The sequence below is a fragment of the Hemicordylus capensis genome, chromosome 5, assembly GCF_027244095.1.
Source record: "Hemicordylus capensis ecotype Gifberg chromosome 5, rHemCap1.1.pri, whole genome shotgun sequence".
Lineage (NCBI taxonomy): Eukaryota > Metazoa > Chordata > Lepidosauria > Squamata > Cordylidae > Hemicordylus > Hemicordylus capensis.
In genome coordinates this window covers 253,685,641-253,709,041 of record NC_069661.1, presented here as the reverse complement: position 1 = coordinate 253,709,041, position 23,401 = coordinate 253,685,641, and the positions used below count along the sequence as shown (strand labels likewise).

At 42.6% G+C, this 23,401-nt stretch overlaps 1 protein-coding gene across 2 annotated transcripts in view; it reads left to right on the top strand.

Moving 5' to 3' along the window:
- The window catches only part of CHCHD3 (coiled-coil-helix-coiled-coil-helix domain containing 3), a 275,812-nt gene that overhangs the window by 54,720 nt on the left and 197,691 nt on the right, over window positions 1-23,401 (top strand). For both annotated transcript variants that reach the window (XM_053258022.1, XM_053258021.1), the window contains exon 3: window positions 6,239-6,320. In XM_053258022.1, the coding sequence (XP_053113997.1) occupies window positions 6,239-6,320 (82 nt within the window). The remainder of the gene's footprint in view (window positions 1-6,238; window positions 6,321-23,401) is intronic.

The following is a 23,401-nucleotide window of genomic DNA, read 5'->3' as shown; positions in this document are numbered from 1 at the left end:
GACTGCTGGGCAGTTTGTCAGGAGATGCAGAGGTCTGGAGAAAGAGCAGCAGATTATCCAGAGGCAAGCAGCTCTTAGGACAGGGTGGCCAACTGGAAGTTGACAGGAGGTCGTGGGGCTGGTCTGCAGAGACTTATGTTCCTGCAACTCCTGTCATCACTTTTGAAATGGCTGAAACCATTGTCCAAACGATTCTAAACTTTGTAGGTATATACACATCACGGCATCTAAATATTCTTTCCAAGGCCTTCATTGCAACCTTACGAAGTGCTAGTCTATGGTTTATTTCTTGACTGCTGGATCCTTTACTGTTGACGATTGATCCTAAAAGGCAGAAGCTATTCACCACTTCAATGTCTTCATTGAGAGCCAGCATGGTGTAGTGGTTAGAGTGCTGGACTAGGACCAGGGAGACCCGAGTTCAAATCCCCATTCAGCCAGGAAACTAGCTGGGTGACTCGGGGCCAGCCACTTCTCTCTCAGCCTAACCTACTTCACAGGGTTGTTGTGAAAGAGAAACTTAAGTATGTAGTACACCGCTCTGGGCTCCTTGGAGGAAGAGCGGGATATAAATGTAATAGTAATAACAACAACAACAACAACAACAACAACCCCCAGTGAGGCACTACTTTGGCGTGGTTGTGGGGCTTGTGTGCTCTGAGGAAGGTGAGAGCTATGCCAGAGGTCCAACCATACTGGACAGGTCTCACCAGAGGAGCCAGACAAAGGGTGCCTCTACCATCAACAATATGGTGAGACGTAACTTTAATAAATCTATACTTATTGGTCGTCGCCCAGGTCAACAAGGACCGCGCCAGGTGCTGGAGTCCCTGGACATCTGGTGGCAAGTGTGCTACAGGACTCAGGATCTTCAGTTGAGCAACCATGGCTGGAGACAGCAAAGTTACTGGAAGAAACATCACTTAACCAGAAAAAATATACAAAAAATGCCAACAAGGAAATAATGATCTGCTATTACAAGTCTAGTCCAACTAGAAGAGGTTATTTAAAAAGAATGTACCATATTTGGAAAGAGAAGCATCTAGATACAGAAATAACAGAACAAAGGCTAGCAGACCAGAGAAGATTCATAATAAGAAATAAAGTATTCAGAGAAGTTGAGCTGGAAGAACTGCAAAGAGCAACACAGGCTCAAGATATGGAAGAAGAATTACCACCAATGGAAGCAGTTGCTCAGACGCAGGTGGAGGAGGTGTTGGAAATAGAGGATGCCACTGTTGCTGAACTGTTTCAAAATCAAAACCAGGCAACCTCCCCTTTGCCTTCACCTCAAAAACCCGAATGCTGTTTAACAGAAAAGCAACAAGAACTAAAGCAAAAAATAACTGAGCACATGAACCAAACAACCACCAGGGTTTGACTTCCCGCTCTAAAAACAGTTGCCAAAAAACAACTTGCTCAGGCATCAAAAGATGTCAATGAGGCACTTGCAGAAATAACAACCAATAATTTGCAAGAAACAAACCAACTAATGTACAGTGCAGCAACAATAACAACACAAGAGCTCGGATATAAGATCAATGGACCTGTAAAAAAAGAAAGTAGTACATCACCTAAATGGAAGATTAGATTAGAAAAATAAAATCTCCAGGCTTAGATCAGATGCTAGTAAATTGAAAGATATGAAAGACAAGAAGCTGAAGAATGAAAACACTAAACAGTATCTGATCCAAAAATACCACCTAGATTCAAGGAAAATTAGAGAAGTCCTGGAAATAATAAAGCAGCAAATAACAGCTGTGTCAAAGATGATTAGCAGATATGAAGCCAGAACTACACAACAGAGGCAGAATCTCCAATTCCAGTCGAATCAGAGACGTTTCTACCAAAGCATAGAAGGAGAAACTGCAAGAAACCTAGAAACACCCAATAAAGAAGAAACAGTGCAATTCTGGGGGAAACTATGGGACAATCCAATAGATTATAATAAAAAAGAAGGCTGGATGAAAGAGGTCAAAAAATGTAATCAACATATGCAAGATCTAATAGTAACACCAGAATTAATAAGTGAAAGAGCAAAGAAAATTAAAAATTGGACTGCGCCAGGCGACGATGAACAGCATGGCTTTTGGCTTAAACACCTAACAAGCCTTCATAAACAACTATCAAAACAGTTCAATCACATTTTGCAAGGAGGTGATATTGAACAATGGCTAACAACTGGGAAAACTCATTTCATCATGAAAGACCCAGCAAAAGGTGCAGTTCCAAGTAATTATAGACCAATAACCTGTCTGCCAACCATGATCAAATTATTAACTGGAATAATAGCAGATGAAGTGATGCAACACTTATTAACTAACAAACAGCTTCCAGTTGAACAGAAAGGAAATTGCCCAAACACCAGAGGCACAAAAGACCAGCTGCTGATTGACAAAATGATTTTAGAAAATGGCAAGAGAAGAAAAACCAATCTAAGTGTTGCATGGATTGACTACAAGAAAGCCTTCGATTCATTGCCTCACACATGGATACTAAAATGTTTAGAAACAACTGGTGTCAACAAAAACATTCAGATATTTATTTAAAAAGCAATGAGCATGTGGAGTACACAGTTAACAATCAATGGCGAGACACTTGGACAGGTTAGCATTAGAAGAGGCATTTTCCAAGGGGACTCACTATCCCCTCTGTTGTTTGTAATCGCCATGACCCCACTTTCACAAATACTCAACAAAACAGGCCTCGGATACCAAACATCGAAAACATCAAGTAAAATCAACCATCTGCTGTACTTGGACGATTTGAAGTTGTATGGAAAGTCCCAGTCAGAAATCGAATCACTACTAAACACTGTCCGTATATTCAATAGTGGTGGTTCAGCTCCTACCTGCCAGAAAGATTCCAGAGGGTGTCCCTTGGAGACTGTTGCTCTTAAAAACCTGAACTTGCATATGGTGTTACTCAGAGCTCCATATTGTCTCCAATGCTGTTTAACATCTACATGAAATCTCTGAGAGAGATCATTGGGAGATTTCGTGCAGGATGTTATCAATATGCTGATGACACCCCAATCTATTTCTCCATGTTGTCAACATCAAGAGAAGGCATAACCTTCATAAATGCCTGCTTGGAGTCGGAGATGGGCTTTATGAGGGATAACTAGCTGAGACTGAATCCAGATAAAATGGAGATACTTATTGTGCGGGGCCAGAACCCGAGAGATTATTTTGACCTGTCAGTTCTGGATGGGGTTACACTTCCCCAGAAGGAATACGAACACTCTCTGGGGGTGTTTCTGCATCCTAATCTCTCCCTAGTGTCCCAGGTTGAGGCATTGGCCAGAAGTGTTCTGTCAGCTTTGATTGGTATGCCAGCTCCTTCCGTTTCTTGAGATAAGTGATCTCAGAACAGTGGTATGTGTGCTGTTAACTTAACTACTGCAATGCACTCTATGTGGAGCTGCCTTTGTACGTAGTCTGGAAACTGCAGTTGGCACAGAATGTGGCAGCCAGATTGGTCTCTGGAACATCTTGAGAGGACCATATTACTCCTGTATTGAAAGAACTACACTGGCTACCAATATGTTTCTGGGCAAAATACAAGGTGCTGGTTATAACCTATAAAGTCCTAAACAACATAGGCCGTGTGTGTGTAAATAATAAACACAGTATCTAAATGTAGTAAATACAGAGCCTGGTTACTGTATAAAATGCAAACACCACTGTTGTTCATTGACATAACTTTATCCATGAATATCTGCTCATAGGATCACGTTGCAAAGTCTTCTGGCATAACCTCAGAATCTGCCCTGAGAAAAATTAGGTTCCCTGCCAATAGCTGGTTCTCGCTATATGACCTTAACTTGACCAGACTTGGAGTAATTATGCTCTGCTGTATTCTCCAGTGGTTTATTTGCACACGATTTATTCACATCAGCTAAATAGGAATTGTCTGCCTAGATGTTTTAACACATCAATTTGAGTCAAATTATTTGTTTTCTTGAAAGCACTTGGACAGATAAATAAAATTGTGGGAGTTATTTCTCATACCGTGTCCTCCTTCTAGGATTAGTCTTTACTCAGCTTGCTTCAATTTCTCATTTGGGAGCCATCCTCCTTACACGGGCTAATAGAATTTCTATTTAATGATCTACAGCTCCACTTTTATTCCCTATTAGGATCTGGCTGATCAATGTATAACCTAATTGATTGTTAAGGTCAAACGTGCCATGTCTTTATTGGCTGATACCCAGATCTTATTTATTGTTCTTCAGAAGTTGGTTCTATGGCCCATTAGCCTTTTCTAAATCCATCTTTACATGCAGGAGCAATAAAAAAGGATGAATCATAGGTTGGTGGACACCTTAATTGTTAGACATTTTGTGCCTGTTGTCAGGTGCCAAGCCTAAGAGCTGAAAAATTAAAAATAGCTCTCCAGAGCTAAGATTGATCTAATGATCAGTGGGAGTGTAAAATGTTTTGCTGCCCTGATAGTGCAGTTGTGCTTTGTTGGGGGTTGTTGCAGATGGGGCGGGGGAGAGAAGAAATAAAATGGTGAGTATGATCTCCTGGGAACTCTCCTTGAAGAAGGCTCTGTTGCAGAACTCCTACTCATTTTCACTGAGATTTGCACAGAAGACATTTCCATTGGATTGAACCCTAAACTCTATGCATGGTACAAATTATTCCCACTGTCAGATACAGTGCTGCTAATTCAGCCCCACATTGTGAAAAGTTGTGGCATGTTGGCAAAGCTTTTCTCATATGGTTTATTTCAACAAGTTTGGGTTAGATGTCATTCATAAGCATTATAAAGGTAAAGTATGCTGTCGAATTGGTGTCAACTCCTGGTGACCACAGAGCCATGTGGTTGTCTTTGGTATAATACAGGAGAGGTTTACCATTGCCTTCTCCCTCACAGTATGAGATGATGCCTTTCAGAATCTTGCTATATCGCTGTTATATCTTGTTAGTAGTCATAACTTGGGAAGCTTGGAAGGAGTGTGTTCTTAACACACACACACACCCATTTCTGAAACATTAGCCTGTTGCTGGGGTGAAAAGTGCTGGGTGTCTATATAAGTTGGCACTGTTGAACTCGGGGACGTTTAATTTGGAATCGCTACTGTACTGTGAGCCAAGCAGCACGGAAGCATACATAACCTCCTCCCCCCCCCCAGATTGTACCAATTGCATTACTTGCACCCCGACTTCATGTTGGCCCCGGTTCTAATAGATAAATTCATTTGCTCATGCTGTGTTGAAATCAACAGGTAGTGTGTGTATTAATGCTACTACTGCATTCTTTCCATACTAGGCATTCATGAATGTTTGCTCTGGGCTTGGTGTTGGGTCAAGAGTCTCCCCCCTTGCCCCCGCAAAATGATTTGTTTTGTGTAGTGTTTTGAAGAAAAGCAGCTTTTCACTCTGCAGACCATCTTTCCTCTAGCTGCGGGAAGCGACTGGGCAGTGGGAGATTTTGTCTGCTTCACAAACAGCAAGAGGAGAAAGGGTTCAGAAGCCTCTCTTCCCATTGCTATGCTTGGGCTTCTGCTCACAACTTTCTATAGCTGCTTTACTTGCCTGCAGCAGTGGTCCTCTAATTTTTTTCCATCTCTGTGCAGAATCAATGAGTTTTGTTCTGGGCGGCAGTAGCAAGGCAGGGTGTGCACACCTGCAATCATAATGGGGCCTTCCTGTTTCAACCTGAGTGTGATCTAAAATGAACTGCGTGGACATCCAAAAACTTGTGAGCGCGTGCACGTGCGCACACCTTAGAGTGAACACTGGCCCTGCAAATGCATGTTTTTGCCTGAATGTTTCCTTGTCCACTGTCTTGTATAGCACGGCCTTCAACTTCAATTGCTGGTAGCCCTGGTTATTTGTCTGCAAGACTTTGAGCCACACCACACAGCCCCTTGCTTATTCTAGGTGATTTGGCAAAGTGACCCGGCAGTCGTTTTTTTAAATCATGGCTTTGCCAAAGACCTTCTTAAGCAATATCTTTTTGAGTAGTATTAGTTTAAGCAGGAATTAATTGTATTTTAATTCTTTTTTAAAAGCAACCTAGAATCTTATATAAAAGGCAATATATAAAAATTTTAAACAAACTGTTATCAGTTGGTGTGAGCTAACAATGAGCATTATCAATTCGTATTATAAATGATGAATGTTTCTAAAAAAAAAACTCAGTGTTTTTCTTGCTGGTTGTGTTGAAGACATTACTGTGTTCTGGTAATATCTGTATAATATATCCATGACACTCTTAATTCCAGTGAATGAAGAAGACCTAAAGAAAAGAATAGCTGAAGAATTGGCCTTGGAACAAGCCCGAAGAGATGCTGAAGCTCATAAAAGGTTTGTCCTGGGAATGAATGGATCTTCAGCATTTGTGTTTAAACATATGCTTCTTGAACTATTGCAGTAAATGGAGAGATTATATTGAATATAAAGTCTGCCTCCAGTGATATTTTGAATGTGAGGTCTGATGGGGCTCATATTTGTTTTGTGTGGATAGGTGTTAAACAGAACAGCAAATTCGTGGAGAATTTTCTTTTCAGAGGCTCACGTTCTGTCTACATTTGTTTGACCTCAGAAACTGAAGTGCATTGCTATGCGAGAATGCTCATCTTTTAAAAGTTCAGTTTTGTTTTTCCCTTTGTGTGGTGTTTTCCTCTGGAGCCCTAGTAAACCATTTGCCTAGCAGTGGAATTACTCAGGAAAAAGCTCACCACTCCGTGTCTCTGAACTCCTCAGATTGATCAAGAGATGCATTCTAACAGCAGGGGAAATAGTGAAACTGCTTTAAAGAGAAGTACTTACATTGGGCTTTGAAGATGCAAAATGTAGCATTGTTTTTTCGGGGTGGGGGAAAGCTCTGTTCGGTTTCCTTCTGAAGAACATGGTATAATGCATCTGAGTTATAAGAGCTCTTTTCTTACAGACTGCACTCCTGCTTTTGAAAGACTGAAGCCTGAGCTTAAAATGTTTAGTAGATTTTGAAGGCACAGGTCAGAGAAGAACTCAGTTCTGTACTAAACAGTGCTTTCAATCATACATTAATAAAGTAGAAGTGAAGCAACAACTTCTAAAATTCACAAGGTCCGACTTTGAGTGACCTGATTCTTCTAGAAAGCTCTAGAGCTGCTTCTATGGGGCTCCCAGTGTTCACCCATGCAGACACTGGGCAGGTCCACCCTTGCTCAGTTTAAACCATGCTACAGCATCAGGTGCTCCTCAGTGCCCCCTCTAACAGGGATTTCCAGATGTCGTTGACTACAACTCCCAGAATCCTCATTTGCAATGGCGTTTGCTTGGGGATTCTGGGAGTTATAGTCATCAACATTTGGAAATCCCTGTTAGAGGGAACACTGGTACTCCTAAACCATCCACCAAGCCATTAGAGTTTTTATTAGGTGCCTTCTACAGGGCTAAGGGTCTGAGTGGCACAACGGGGAAATGCTTGACTAACAAGCAGAAGGTTGCGGGTTCGAATCCCTGCTGGTACTATATCGGGCAGCAGCAATACAGGAAGATGCTGAAAGGCATCATCTCATACTGTGTGGGAAGAAGCAATGATAAACCCTGCCTCTGTTCTACCAAAGAAAACCTCAGGGCTTTGTGGGCGCCAGGAGTCAAAATCGGCTTGACGGCACACTTTACCTTTACTACAGGGCTGGAAAAACATTGAGAACTCCTAAGCATGAGCTAGCATGAAAAGCCTATTTATTGTGGCTGGGGATGATGGAAGTTGTAATTCAACAACAGCTGGAGGGCCAGGTTTGCCACCCCGGCCTAGGATATCTCCTTCTGCTGTCAGCCCAACGGTCCATCAAGCCTAATGCTGGTACATAGGAACATAGGAAGCTGCCACATACTGAGTCAGACCATTGATCTATCTAGCTCAGTATTGTCTTCACAGACTGGCAGAGGCTTTTGTTGCAGGCAGGAGTCTCTTTCTCAGCCCTATCTTGGAGATGCTGCCAGGGAGGGAACTTGGAACCTTCTGCTCTTCCCAGAGAGGCCCCATCCCCTGAGGGGAATCTCTTCCAGTGCTCACACTTCTAGTCTCCCTTTCATATGCCAGCAGGGCAGACCCTGCTTAGCTAAGGGGACAAGTCATACTTGCTGCCACAAGACCAGCTTGGTAGTAGCTCTTGAAGACTGGAGCAGAGAACCTTTCTAGTCCCACCACCTGAGATATTAGCTGGAGATGCCAAGGATTGAATCTGAAATCTTCTACATGTAAAGCTTTAGCTCCAACCCATAGCTCACCCTACTCTGACACAGCCTGTTGGAAATTATTTTGTGGGAGATTCTCCTACTGAGTATTAATATTACTTAAATGTGTGTAACACATATAATACACAGTGTGTTGTCCTTTCTTTAGAGGTTCAAAGCAGGCTTATTATTTTAGTTTTCTTATGTAAGATTGTAATTAGAACTCCTAAAATTGCTTGTGCCATACATTGCTTATTTCTTTCACAGCACTATATTATTATGTAATTGAATTAGGTTAACGTTGTATATAATTGGATACCAGAGTGTAAATGCTCTTCCAAAAGAACAAAAGCTAAAATATCATGCCTCTCTTGATTGAATAGTAAAGCAAATCAATGTGTTATGGTGAAGTCCCTGCTCTTTGAAATATAATGTCTGGCCTTAATTGATTTTTAGTTTTCACGAGGAAATGTGTTTAGTATTTTCATGTAAGAATGTAATTAATGCTAGCATTTTTTAAAAGGAACAATTGTTATTATGTACTTTGATTCTCACCCCCACCCCAGTAATGTTTAAATGGTGTCTGGTTGTGATGGTTCTCTTATTTAGTTCTTATTCTTCATGAACGCACCTTCTGCTTCCCCAATTTTTGTGGCACTGAGTGAGAGTTAGGCTGCCTGCCAAAGCTTCTTTCTTTCTCCTGTTATATGGAATTCTGCATTTCAGATAAATGGAAACTGATGTTTTGATCCAGCCAGACTGTGAGGCCTATATTGTAACCTGCAAGGGCATGAGGGTTGCCTAACCCAGGGCAAGCGTGAGGCTGAAGTCTTGGGCTGGAGGAGTGGATCTAATGAAGGAGAAGTGTCAGTCGGTGAACCAGGGTTTGGAGCCAGGAGCTCAAGTCCATGTAGGAATGTCAGGAACAAGAGCCAGGGGGGAAAGTTCAGTGTGGGAGCATCCAGAGTAAGCCAGCTAAGCCACAGTCGGAAGCCAGAGAGTCAGGTGTACATGGGAGCAGGCAAGAGTCAAAGTCCAAACAAGCAAGGGTCAAGGCCAGGAAATCCAGTTTACTCAAACAAGGCAAGGTCAGGGCAAGAGCTTTTGCAAACATGTTGCTTCAGCAAGGTCCTGAAGCCAACTGAGCCTTTATGAAGAGTTAAGTTGACGCTGGCCCTGCCCTTTACTCTGAAGGGCTGGTGAGCTTAAAGGGCCTGGCCCCTATTTCGTAGACATAGGCTGCATTGAGGTGAGGAGGTTCCATCTTGTCTGGTAAATCATCTAAGGGTTCTTCAAAGTCTGAGGAGTTGGAGGGGTGCATCCTCTGGTCTGTGTGCAGGGGAAGGAGCTGAAGCTGCGAGGGTTTCCCTTCCTGGTGCCCCTCCAGGGTTCAATGAGATGGAGGCTTTCTCTCCCATCATTTCCTCTAGTTGCAGCGAAGGGGGAGGATTCAATGCTATTGGGGTATCCTGTCCCAACTCATCCCCTGAGTGTCTGACTTGGGGTCATGATAGCCTGTGAATGTGGTCTGATATCACATTATGCAGCAACTTTGTTGATCTGGGTCTAGTCAGTACATAGATGGCAGACTGCCTTGGAACCCTATAAGTCAAATAGGGTTCCTGATACGATGATACGGTGAAACAATGTCAGATCTAGCACATACATACCTTCCATTGGCATAATCCAAGGACAGGTAGCAGGTTTCACACAGCCGGTCCAAAGTATAGTTTCTGAAGAGGCAGGGTCAGTCTTGGGCTGTGGAAACTTCCAGGAAAAGCAGATGTTGATTGAATTCGAAGCTGAACTGAGTCATATCCCCCCCCCACTCGCCCCAAGCAAAGTCTGATGATGACTAGAGTTCAGTCCTTCAAGCAAAGCTGTACGGAATGTAAAAGAGTGACACTATTATCTTAAAGCTTTCTTGCTGCGATGCTGATGAACAGCTTTAGATTGTGCCCTCTGTCTTCTCTGTTGGGAGCCTCTTGAAGAACGGACTGCCTTAAGTGGCGAGTGGCATGGTTCAGATTCTGACTGAACTGCCCCTCCTGGATTTGGGCTCTGTTAATTCATCCTTTTCAAATAGTTGCACATCGGATATTACCTTTGATGGTTTTAGGACCCTAGCACCTGGGCAGAGAGATTCCCTGATGGGGTGTGTTGTCAACTCTGAGAAGTTCCCATACAAAGGGATGAGTTGCCACATCTGGGGTCAGAATTAGAGGAGTGCAGTACAGTAGCTGAAGAAAGGCAAGGTAAGGAAGACCTGAATGCCAACAGTGTTGAAGACTATGATTAGCGTGTCTTGGAGAATTCATGTAAGACTTGTCCAGTCCTACATGAATCTGGTCATCTAGTCCAGGGATTCACAACGTTGGGTCTCCAGATGTTATTGGAATTCAACTCTCATAATTCCCAACCAAAGGCCACTGGGGCTGGGGATTATGGTAGTTTGAAGTCCAGTAGCATCTGGGGACCCAACGTTGAGAATTCCTGACCCTGCTCCCAATCAGAGTAGACACTGCTAGGGCTAGGCAGAGCATCAGTCTGATTCTGGTCATGGCAGCTTCATATGGTCACCTTTTGAGCAAAGGTGGAACCAGGCTTTGGGGGTTGAAATCGGCTTCAGAAAGAAGGTGCTGGAGGTGGTGTTTGTATGGAACTTGTTCTGTACGAGAAAAGAAAAAATAGGCTTGTCGTAGTAAATGGATCTTCAGGAACTATCTGGGTTGCACTTTCTAAAACTTAATCAGAGGTTTCCCTGTAGCACTTTTAAAAGAAACCAGTTTGCTTGTTCACAACAGATTATTCAGTCTTTTATCCCTTCAGAGTTTTTTTAGTCAGGTTACATGTATTCCAGCAAGGGCTTCTGTGGGTTAGATTTATATGAAGTAGGAGTGCAATATAACGGAGTGTGTCTCTCAAGGGCCTTCTCCCCCTTGCCTTACTGCCACAGCCTTTATTTTACACCCCATTTGTTTAATCGCACAACTCAAACTGTCCAGCACCTGCACCACCCCCACCCCTAAAAACAAACATTTTTCAATATATCATTTTTAATGGCTGGCTGTTCCTTCAATCTCTCAGTCGTATGGCAAGCCTGTGTCTGCACAAGGGTAGAGCTTGTTCATATGTCCACAAGACAAAACGCCACATTAGGTGCCACATAGGGACGGCACTTAAAACCGTGTCACATTATTCAGTTTTCTGCCCATGCTGTGGCATAGAATTGCACCATATTCAGACCCAGGCCCCATTTGGAGCAGCCTCTCCCCGATGTACCTGAGATTAGTTAAAGACCTGTTTAGCTTGAAGGGAAGACAAAAGGGAGAGAATGCTTGTAGAGAGACCAAGATGCTGACAGCCTGAAAGAGTTCATTTGGGGAAACTCCTCATTTAAAGACCTGTGTGCCCCCGAGGGGAAGGCAGAAGAGGAGAAACAGAAGCTAGGGAGCTATCCACTCTGGACAAGATCACTCTGTTGTTTCATTGTTTTCTGAAGCTTGTAACTTTTTTCTTTCTTTCCCATTTTAAATTGTAAACTACCATGACTTTCTTGGAAGAAAGGCAATATATAAATTCAGTAAACAAGCAATATATAAATTCAGGCAATATATAAATTCAGTAAACAAGGAATGAGGAGTGAAGGATGCTGCCTGTTGTGAGGAAAGAACCCCACATAAAGATGATGTTTTTCGCTTGTTGTGTATACTGTATCATTTCTGTGCTGTATCATCAGTAATGGACCTGGGGAGACCAGAGTTCAAATCCCCATTCAGCCATCATACTGGCTGGGTGACTCTGGGCCAGTCACTTCTCTCTCAGCCTAACCTGCTTCACAGGGTGGTTGTGAGGAGAAACTTAAGTATGCAGTACACCGCTCTGGGCTCCTTGGAGGAAGAGCGGGATATAAAATGTAAAATAACAATAACAACAACAACAATAATTAAACACTCAATAATAATTAAACACTGACACAGCTAAGCACTGTCCGTATATTCAGTAGTGATATAGCAATGGAGTTTGGACTAGACACATGTGCTGCATTAATAATGAAAAGAGGAAAAATAACAAAAACAGAAGGAATAGAACTGCCCAATGGAAGCAAGATCAAGAACCTGGAAGAGAAAGAACATTACAAATACTTGGGCATTCTCCAGGCTGATAGCATTGCACACACTGAAGTTAAAAGAAAAATAGAAAGTGAATACATCAAGAGAGTTAGAAAAATCCTCAAGTCCAAACTCAATGGCGGGAACACCATACATGCCATAAACACCTGGGCTATACCTATTATCAGATATAGTGCAGGAATAATAGACTGGACCCAGGCAGAGCTAGAGATGCTAGATCGTAAGACCAGGAAAATCATGACCACCAACCATGCTCTGCACCCCCACAGTGATGTAGATAGGCTATGCGTTCCTCGCAGCTCAGGTGGAAGAGGAATGCTGCAAGTCCATCAAACAGTAGAAGACAACAAAAGAGGCTTTGAAGAATATATAAAGGACTGTGAAGAAGATGCACTTCAAATGGTCAGTAACAAGAAACTATTCAACACCAATGAAAACAAGCAGGCCTACAAGAAAGAACAAGTCAAGAACCGAGCAGAAAAATGGAAAAATAGGCCACTGCATGGTCAATATTTGCACAATATAAGTGGAAAATCAGACATCACCAAGACCTGGCAATGGTTTAAGAATGGCAACTTGAAGAAAGAAACAGAGGGTTTAATACTGGCTGCACAAGAACAGGCACTAAGAACAAATGCAAGAAGAGCCAAAGTTGAAAAATCCACCACAAACAGCAAGTGCCGCCTTCGTAAAGAAGCAGATGAAACAGTGGACCACCTACTCAGCTGTTGTAAAAAGATCTCACAGACTGACTACAAACAAAGGCATGACAAGGTAGCAGGAATGATACACTGGAACATCTGCAAAAATACAAGCTACCTGTAGCCAAGAATTGGTGGGACCATAACATTGAAAAAGTTGTAGAAAACAAAGATGCAAAAATATTATGGGACTTTCGACTACAAACAGACAAACACCTGCCACACAATACGCCAGATATAACTGTAGTCGAGAAGAAAGAAAAACAAGTTAAAATAATCGACATAGCAATACCAGGGGATAGCAGAATAGAAGAAAAAGAACTAGAAAAAATCACAAAATACAAAAATCTACAAATTGAAATTGCAAGGCTGTGGCAGAAGAAGACCAAAATAATCCCAGTGGTAACTGGCACCCTAGGTGCAATTCCAAAAGACCTTGAAGAGCACCTCAACACCATAGGGGCCACAGAAATCACCATCAGCCAGTTAAAAAAAGGAACTTTACTGGGAACAGCCTATATTCTGCGACGATAGCTATAATAATAATAGCAACAAAATTGATAATAAAATTCAGCCATCCCATGTCCTTAGGAAGGACTCGATGTCTGATAAAACAAACCAGTCAATAACACCTGTCTGACTATGTTGTTGTTGTTGGTTGTTATTATTTCACCAGAGGGAGAAAGTAGAATTACCCACTTCTTTCTCTTGTTGCTGAATGGCCTGGTTCTTACTCTTGTTGCTGAACGTGTGACCTCTGTGGGTATTCACTACAACTTATTTGTTACTCTAAACCAGTGTTATTTCTAACTTTTTTTCACCTGTGTGCGGGATGAGTTTTGTTCTGGGTGGCAGTATCAGGGCAGTGTGTGCACACATGCATTTGGAATGAGGCCTTCCTGATTCAACCTGAGCGGGATCTAAAATTAACTGAGTGTACATTAAAAAAAACTTGTGAGTGTGTACATGTGTGCACACCTTAGAATGCTCTGAATGTGCAAAATATAAATTATGCTATGCGGGCCTAGTTTTATTGTTTGATTTCTGTATTTTATTGTTTGACTTCTATTTGGAATGAGGCCTTCCTGATTCAACCTGAGCGGGATCTAAAATTAACTGAGTGTACATTAAAAAAAACTTGTGAGTGTGTACGTGTATGCACACCTTAGAGAGAACACTGCTCTGAATGTGCAGAATATAAATTATGCTATGCGGGCCTAGTTTTATTGTTTGATTTCTGTATTTTATTGTTTGACTTCTATACTGCTTTTCAATAAATTAATCCCAAAGTGGTTTACAATAGAATTAAAACAATGCATAATTAAAACACAGAAAGTACAGATATTAAATATAAATCTTAAAAATATCTCAATTTAAAAGTTTTAAAATCTATTTAAAACAGTCACACACAAAACAAGCAGCAGTAAAAACAATACTCGCATATAAAAGCCTGGGTGAAGAGCCACATTTTTACTTGTTTTCTAAAAACGTTGATGGAGGCTGAGGAGCAGATGCCAGCCAGGATTGCTGGTGTAGTTGAAGTTATCTCCTGCTCCCTGGAGCATCTTTATATAGCAAGATGTTCTTGTGGTGGGATCCATTTTAACACTATGTCAGGGCTGGAAATATTTATCTGCCAAGCACTGTGATATGTTTATGGAATTGAACAGCAAGAGCTGCACCCAGGTTGAACCACTCTTGGGTCCCTGTAGCCTTGCGTTCAAAATGTCTATTTCTTTCCCTGATTGAAAGAATACTCTGTGGGGCTGTATACTATGGCCCCTGTCCTAAGACAATCTGGCAGGCTCCTAATGGGACACATGTGAATAGGGGGTGCTGTGCAGGGTGATTAACTCCTCATCAGCTCCCTCAGTCCATATGTCAAGTTTTTTGACAGAGGGAGAAAAATGCTGCTAGTTCTGACCCTGCTAGCCTTTGACATAGGAGTTACACCTTTTATCTAGAAGAGCACATGAAAGCCTTGCTCATCTAATTTCTTTTATTGGAAGCATGCATGGATAGAGTATGCTCATGTCAAACAATCTCATGCATCAAAACTGGCTTTTACTTGCCGTTCACCCAGGCACTTTGCATTAGCAGATGTAAAAGCCTAGCATGCTCTGAAGACTATAAAATGGAGCTGTACTACTGTGATAGTTATAAAAAGAAAAAGTGTAATGTTAGCAATTTAATTTGGAGCTATACTACATTGTCACTGTTAGCTCTTCTTCTTTGCCAAAGTACTTAAGGTGACATTCAGAATCTACTATGAGTTTATGACTTCATGTTTTTTAAATGAGTGTTTCCCCCTCTAACACGCAGTGGCAAGTATTACATAGCTATACAGTATTCCTTTTAATTTTTTAAAAAAAGACTTGCCTTTTCCTAGTAAAATCGCTATTAAATGTAAAGATGGTTTCAAAATGCTTTAAAACCATAATTGTTGGAGCTGAGATTTCTTGTTTAAAGGAACATACTGAATAGACGTTAACTGTATTTCTGTCTCTCGATTTCATTACTGTCTTTTGTATTTCTTGGAGATCAACATGAAAGAGAAGGGGAGACATAATTATATCGGATTACTAATAGTGTGTGTATAAAATATTTAAGGACTTGTGTTTGCGTTTTATATTTTTACAGGGTATTGAGTACCTTTCAATACTCACCCCAGATTATAAAATTGGGGTGAAGTTACCATAGTCAAATAGTCCATGCAGTCAAGAACACCTCTTGTGTAAGTGGTGCCTTAATCGCTTCACAGGATCATGTGATGACATTAGCAGGAGTGAGAGCCTTTTGCTCCCCAGTTCTGTAGAGGGTAGGATGGTGCATGCTGTCCTCCATGGCGGGTGTACGTCTTTCTCAAGGGTGTGCTAATCACTCAAAAGCATTTGTTAAACATAGATTTGTCAGGAGAGGTATGGTCAGGAGCCATTGAAATCCCTCCTGCCTATTTTCCCTGAGGTCTCTGTTGCAGGAGGTGAAGGTGTTCCATCATCCTAACCCTCCTGCTCCCCTGGCCTTGGAGCTAGCTGCCCCTTGCCCTCTCTCTTGTTCTGGGCCTCTCCCTCTTCTGTCTTGATACATCAGTCTTCCACCCCTGCACTATCTTCATCTCTCTATCAGTCCCATCTGTAGCTTGCCAAGCAGTTTGGGCGGGCAGGTGTGTTCTTGGGGGATGCATGCTGCAACATCCATTCCATTTCTGGCCTTGCTGACACAGTGTCTTCAGCCAGCAGGGAGCTGGCAGGACTGCGCACTCCCTAGCACGGCATCGGGGCTGAGTTCCTGGGGTTCTTGGCTCCTGCTGGTGGGGCTCCTGTCAGATTTGGGAGCAGGACCTCCTGATGCATGGATTGTTTTCCTGTGAGCTCTTTTATGGAATTTTAAACTGTCAGTTGACTGATTTGGCTTGGTCATAAAGGTAAAGTTGTGCCATCGAGTCGGTGTCCACTCCCGGTGCCCATAGAGCCCTGTGGTTGTCTTTGGTAGAATACAGGAGGGTTTTACCATTGCCATCTCCCGCACAGTCTGAGATGATGCTTTTCAGCATCTTCCTATATTGCTGCTGCCCAATATCGGTGTTTCCCATAGTCTGGGAAACATACCAGCAGAGATTGGAACCAGAGACCTCTTGCTCCCCAGGCTGGTTAATTCCCCGCTGCGCCATTAGGTGGCTTGGCTTGGTCATAGCATTTTATTTATTCATTTCTTTAGAATGTTTTTATTCTATCTTTTTGTGACACAGTGGTATTGAAGGGAGATTAAATACTCTAAAAATATCAAAACTTTATAAACCCAGCAGCAGTTAAAATGAAACAAAGCAGCAGTTAAAATGAAACAAAAGCAGTACCAGCTGTCACAGTTAAGACAAATGGATATGGTTATTAAAGACAACATTGCAACCTCTTAGCCAGAAGCTTGAGTAAAGAGAATGACTCTTGCTTGAAGAGTTGTGGTGTTTAAGCATCTTGAAAGACAGCTTTTCCCTGAAAGATCTTGGGTGCCCAGCAGATCTCGCTTGGGAGGTAATTGCATCATTGGGGCACATCCATTGGGAAAGCTCTCTCCTAGAAGGCGGGGCACCTGGAGAAGGACCTATGAAGCTAACCTCAATTGTGCAGGGAAGGAGGCAGTGTCTCAGGCATCCTGGCCGCAGACTCTTTAGTGTTTTACCTGTTAAAATCTTCCCTTTGAATTGTACTCCAAGGCAAATTGGGAGCCAGCGAAGCACTTCTTAAATTTACTTTTTATTAAAGTTTAAATGAGATTACACAATCAAAATAGCAACAATGCCCCAAGCAGATGAAGGAAAGGGAAACAAAACAAAAACAAACAAAAATATAATTGAACAAGTTCTAGTAAGAATTAATCTACCTACTCTCTTTCACTATCCCTTGAACTAAATTTGATTAAAACCGGTTAGGTGGTCTACAAGTTAGACCTCTTGCACCTCAAACGTTCATGCATCCACCATCTTGGATCAGGGTGGATGACATCACAGACTACATCATTGAGGTGTCCCTGTGTGACACTCTCTACAACTGTACCTAATTTGGTTCAAATTGGTTACAGTCCACAAGTTAGCCCACTTGTGCCTAAAACATTCAGGTGTCTGCTATCTTGGGTTGGGGAGGATGTCATCATCACAAATCCCTATGTGTCCTCACAGCTGTAGCAAATTTGGTTCAGATTGGTTAGGCGGTTCACAAGTTAGCCTGCTTGTGCCTCAAAAGATTACACGTCCGCCATCTTGATTTGGGGGGAATGCCATAATCACAAACTACACAGTTGAGATATCCTGTCAGTCTCAGTTTGAAGCCTACTCTGGGAAGAACAGAAGCAGCTTCAGGAACTGAGCAAGCTTTTGTAAACAGAATGACATCAAGCCTCCCCCTGCTTCAAACTAACAGGAGGAGGGGAGATTTTGAGGGGCTGGTTTCTCCTTAAGGGATAAGTCGTGTGTGTGTGGTGTGGTGTTTGCCAGGGCTAGCAAACTACTGTGGCATCCAGTTTTTGTTTCTCCCTGCCTGGAGGGGGTGCAGTCAGCTCGGGCTGTGGGAGGCCACACATTCCTTGAGCCACATTCCTGTGTCTCTGTTCGAAGCCTACTCTCTACATAAGAAGTGAAGGCTCGAGAGCATAGCAAACAGGGCATTGGAATTTTGCAGGAGTCTAGCGGGAAGTGTTTGGGGAGCCTGGAACAAGTTCCTGTGATCACAAGGAGCCCAGTGGAGAAGAGAAGGTAACTACAAATCCCTTTCTCATATTCTTGAGTAAGGCGATTTGGACAGTTAAATAGCTGAACAATAGAGATGAGACCCATTCTTCTAATAAACTCTCTCTAAATACTGTAAACGGCCAAAAAACCCAAAAAAACCAGTTATAAAGATAGAAAGTCAGCAGGGGAGGGGGCACTTCCCAGTGTATTGCACAGAGTGTCACATGTATGACTATTTGCTCCATGGACAGAAGTCATGGGTGTGTCAAACACGGGTGAGTCAAACTGAGACTCATAAGCTTCCGAGGAGAGGTCTATCAATGGTTGCTAGTCGGAGGGTTATAGGCCACCTCCAGCCTCAAAGCAGGATGCCTCTGAGTACCAGTTGCAGGGGAGTAACAGCAGGAGAGAGGGCAAGCAGACGTATGTTTTGGGCGGTATAAAAATATGAAAAATAAATAAAATAAAATGCCCTCAACTCCCGCCTGTGGCTTCCAGCGGCATCTGGTGGGCCACTGTGTGAAACAGGATGCTGGACTAGATGAGCCTTGGGTCTGATCTAGCAGGGCTGTTCTTATGTTCTTATGTCCCTATGTATCCCTACAACTGTAGCCGATTTGGTTCATATTGGTCCATGAGTTGCGAAGTTGATGGGGACGGATACACACATACATGGGCAGACACACAGACACAATTACGGAATGCTGGGTGATCTCATAAGCCTCCTAGAAAGTAGGCTAACAAAACAAAATACTGCTACCATTGTGAAGCCTGGACCAAGCACAATCACAGGGATCGCTTTTGCATATTTAAGTCAGAGAAGAGTTCAACAACAGCTTTCAAAATGTTAGAGTGGCTTAGTTTGTCCATTTCCCTGAACATGTCTTTTCTGGCGGCCAGAGCTGTCATCTCGCTCATCCATTCTTTTATATCTGGGGCTGCAGTGGCTTTCCTCGAAGGAAGAATAAGCCTTTTAGCTATTAAAAAGGCTCCAATGAACCATTGTTTCTGTATCTATATATGTATAGGTTTATTTTGGCCCAAGGCCAGCATAAACCATTGTTTCTGTCCTTCTGAGAGATCAGATTGGGGTGGGTGGCAAACGAAGAACAATCAAAGTATCTGGTAATTTGAGGCTTCGCTGAAGTATAAAGTTAATTCTCACAGATACTTCTCTCCAAGAAGGGCAGATTATTTTACAGTGCCGTAATGAATGGATCAGATTTGCCCCTGGGGTACTGTATGGCCAACGTGTCAGAGGTGGTTATCCTCACTGATCAAGATCTTACTGGAGACACCAATACACCTTAGAACTATTTTTGTTGAATGAGGTAGAGTTTGATATCCAAAGTAGAGTGTGAGATTCCTGAAAGAGCACTGTTCCATTGATAACCTGTAAGATTCATGCTCACTTCCTCACACCACTTAGCTTTAACATCATTTAAAACATCACATAAACCTGAATTAAGGTATGCATGCAAAAATCTATGCTTTGTTTAGGGAAGAGACAGTTCCCCCCAAATTAAGTATATCTGGGGGTCCCAAAGCGCCTAATGCATCAGGCCCAAAACACTGTCGCTGACTATGCTGGAGCTGCATATAGTGCCATGCAGCCGATGGAGGTAGATGAAGTTCAGAGAAGTCTTTAAAATTATGGTCTGGGCCAATCACTTGAGGTAAGGAACAAAGTCCTTTTCCAGCTTAGGACTGCTACATTATCCAATTGCCTGCAATCTTTATTTTTGGATTGGCCTACATGGCCATAGAGCTTGTGTATAAATGGGTCTGATTTATATCTTTTTTTCAATACTCCCTCCCATGTAGACTCAGTAGCAGTGGTAGTGTGGGGGAATCTAATAGGATATCTCAGAAAGTTGGATCCTAAGGCTAAAACATAATTTAAGGGACCAAGCTGTTGTGATTCTATGTCTGCCCAGAGAGGATCCTCTGGGCTTAACCCTGGTCTCCAAAACCTTGATTGTGCAATTGCAGTGAAGCTCTCCTTGTAGTGGTGTAATGTGCTCATTCTAGTGAGCTTCCTCCAACAATCCTGCTGCCAAATTTTGAACTAACTGAAGTTTTAAAGAGTTTTCAAAGGCAGACCCATGTATAATGCATGAGAATGCTAAATCCTGGATGATGTTGCTGTTTGGATAACTGTAGCAAGTTCCCCTTTTCCAGGAACGGACTCAATAAGTGAACCAACTAAAATTGGGCCAGAGTGCCTCGTGCTCTGGATGTCATTTATATAAGTAAGAGATGGCTAATACTTGTCTCATCTTCATCCTCCAAGGTGAGACCCTGTCAGTGAATTAACCAGTTTATAAACAGGTAAACTGTACACATGGGAGGAAAGCTGGTCTTGTGGTAGCAAGCATAAATTGTCTCCTTTGCTAAGCAGGGTCTGCATGGAGAAGGCTACAAGCTCCCTTTCTGACATCTCCAGATAGGCCTGAGAGAGACTCCTGCCTGTAAACTGCTGCCAGTCAGTACAGACAAAGCTGAACTAGGTGGACCAATGGTCTGACTCTGTATAAGGCAGCTTCCTATCTTCCTTGGTCACTGTATGCCTGTCTGTGTGTTGCCCTCATAGCCTGTATGAAAGTAGCACATTTCTGACAGTAGGCAGATGGAGTGTGTGAATTAATGCTGCTATTTCCAGTACTTGTGATTTGTAAGCATAACAATGTATATTTCCCTGATCCAAGTTGTTCTCGCATAGCAAAGACATACATCTTCCTTGGCTTTGGTCAGTTTTTAGACGCTCAGCTTGTTAAACTGTACTTGCTCGTGGCTGTGATGAGGTGGCCACCTGAACTTGCCATTGATGCACCAATGAAAAAACCATTCCTGTAATTGGGAGCATTTGTCTTGGTGGTGTGGGGGGTGGCTTGTGCTTTGCCAGATGGGTGCCATGGCTCATGAACTCTGGAGATGAGAAATCTGCTCCTGGTCAGTGTGATGCACCTGCTTATGTCAGTTCCTGCAGAGAAACTTGCTGAGAAATATGTGCAGCTCAGTGGAGCATGGTGCCTTGCCTTGGGGACAATGTGACAAATTGGTGCTCATTGCCAGAGATTGCTAAACAGAGTTTACATCTGCAGTAAATAAATAAATAAAAGTGTGGTGTGAAGGTACGGCTTCTTGCCAAGAAAGAGAGTGATCTGCAAAGTTCTTCAGCTCACCCCCAGCACTTTCATGCCACAATCTCCTACCGTGTCTTTGGCTCACGTCTCCAGCTAAAGCATTTCCCCTTCTCCCTGTCAACTCTGTTGTCCTTTTTGGCAGCACTTTTATCAGAAAATCAGCTATAAGGGTGGTGAAATTTAGACCTTGGGGACAGCATGGAATTGGGGTGCTCTGTCCTGGGAGTTGTGGAGGGATTAAGAGTTGATCAGTGGATGTGTTGGGGTGGCCTATGTGAAGCTGGCAATCTCTGTCAAGTTGGAATTTGAATAGTTGCATCCAACCTCTTCACTCTCTCTCATGTCTGATTAATATATATATTATATAAGTACATAGGAAGCTGTCTTATAGTGAGTCAGACCTTTGGTCTATCTAGAACAGTATTGCCTACACAGACTGGCAGCGGCTTCTCCAAGGATGCAGGCAGGAGTCTCTCCCAGCTCTGGCTTGGAGATGCTGTCGGGGAGGGAACTTGGAATCTTTTGCAGGCAGGTATGCAGGTGCTCTTCCCAGAGTGGCCCCATCTCCTAAGGGGAATATCTTACAGTGCTCACACACGGAGTCTCCCATTCAAATGCAGACCCTGCTTAGCCAAGGGGACAATTCATGTTTTCTACCACAAAACCAGCTCTGCTCCTGTAAAATATATTTAATTAAGTGTATTTTATTCTAGCCTTCCCCTGCTGAACTCAGAGCGGTGTATAAGGTGACTTCTTCTTTCCCATTGTATCCTCATGACAACTCTGGGAGGTAGGTTAGGCTGAGAGAGGGTGAGTGGCCCAAGATCACCCAGTGAACTTCAGGACTGAGTGGGGATTTGGACCTCAATCTCCCTAGTCCTAACTCTAGAACACACTAGATTGAGAAAACAGGCAAGTTTTAAATTCTTTTGCATGTTCCGGTATTTTCATTTTTGACTAGATAGCTTGATCTTTACTGCTATTTTCTTAGCTCTTTTTCTAAGTTCTCAAAGCACTTGTGGCTTTGAGAAAGTGCTGAAATTTTCCCCTCTGGTGGAGTTGGGTGCTTTGCAAGGCAGAGATCCAATTACCTCTATGAATTTACAGTCTAAATGGCAGGCAGAGAAGATGGGGATGCCCTGGGAAATCAAAAGTGGGAGGATAACTTAGCAGGTTTATTATAGTGATTATGATATTGATGAACTCACTACTGAGGTTTGTGTTGTCAGCCTCAATGGAATATTGGATTTCCACAGCTGAAATATGTACTGAAGATGCTTGAGCAAGGAACATGTGTGGTGGTGGGGAAGAAGATAAAATCTATGAAGCAATCTTTTCCCAGTATTTAAAGTTTTTTCAGCCTTCACACAACCTACATTTAGCTTGAAGTTTTGATTGGATTAACATAGCATGGGATTTGATAAAGGATATTGGAGACATAAATCTCTGGGCTAAGTCACCATTTTTTTATTTTTTATTTTAAAATTTAGAACATATATGTACCATCCTTCATTACCAAAACACCCAAAGTGTGTGTCTCAACAACCATGAACATAAGATAATATACAAAACAAAACTTGGAATAACTCAGCAAAAAATGCTAAAAGCAGGACAGAACCAGTAGAATAATTACATTTTAAAAAATCATACATGAAAACCAATTAAGTTTACATTCTGGAAGGTCTAACTAAGCAAAATAGTCTTTGCCTGGATCTGGAGAGACATACTGTTTGCCATCAGGAGAGCCTCCTCTGGAGAGGGCCTGGTTTCTGTGGGGTGTCAAGAAGGTACTCTTGCTGATCATTGCTTGCAGGGGACTCTGAGGCGTGTGTTTGATGAAGATTGCAGCATTCAGCCAAGTTCATGTGGAAGGAGGGGGCCCTTCAATCCCAACTTACTTTATGGCAGGCTTGCTCAACTTTGCCCCCCCCCCAGCTGTTTTTGGACTAAAACTCCCATAATCCCCAGCCACAGTGGCCAATTGCCAAGGATTATGAGAGTTGTAGGCCAACATCTG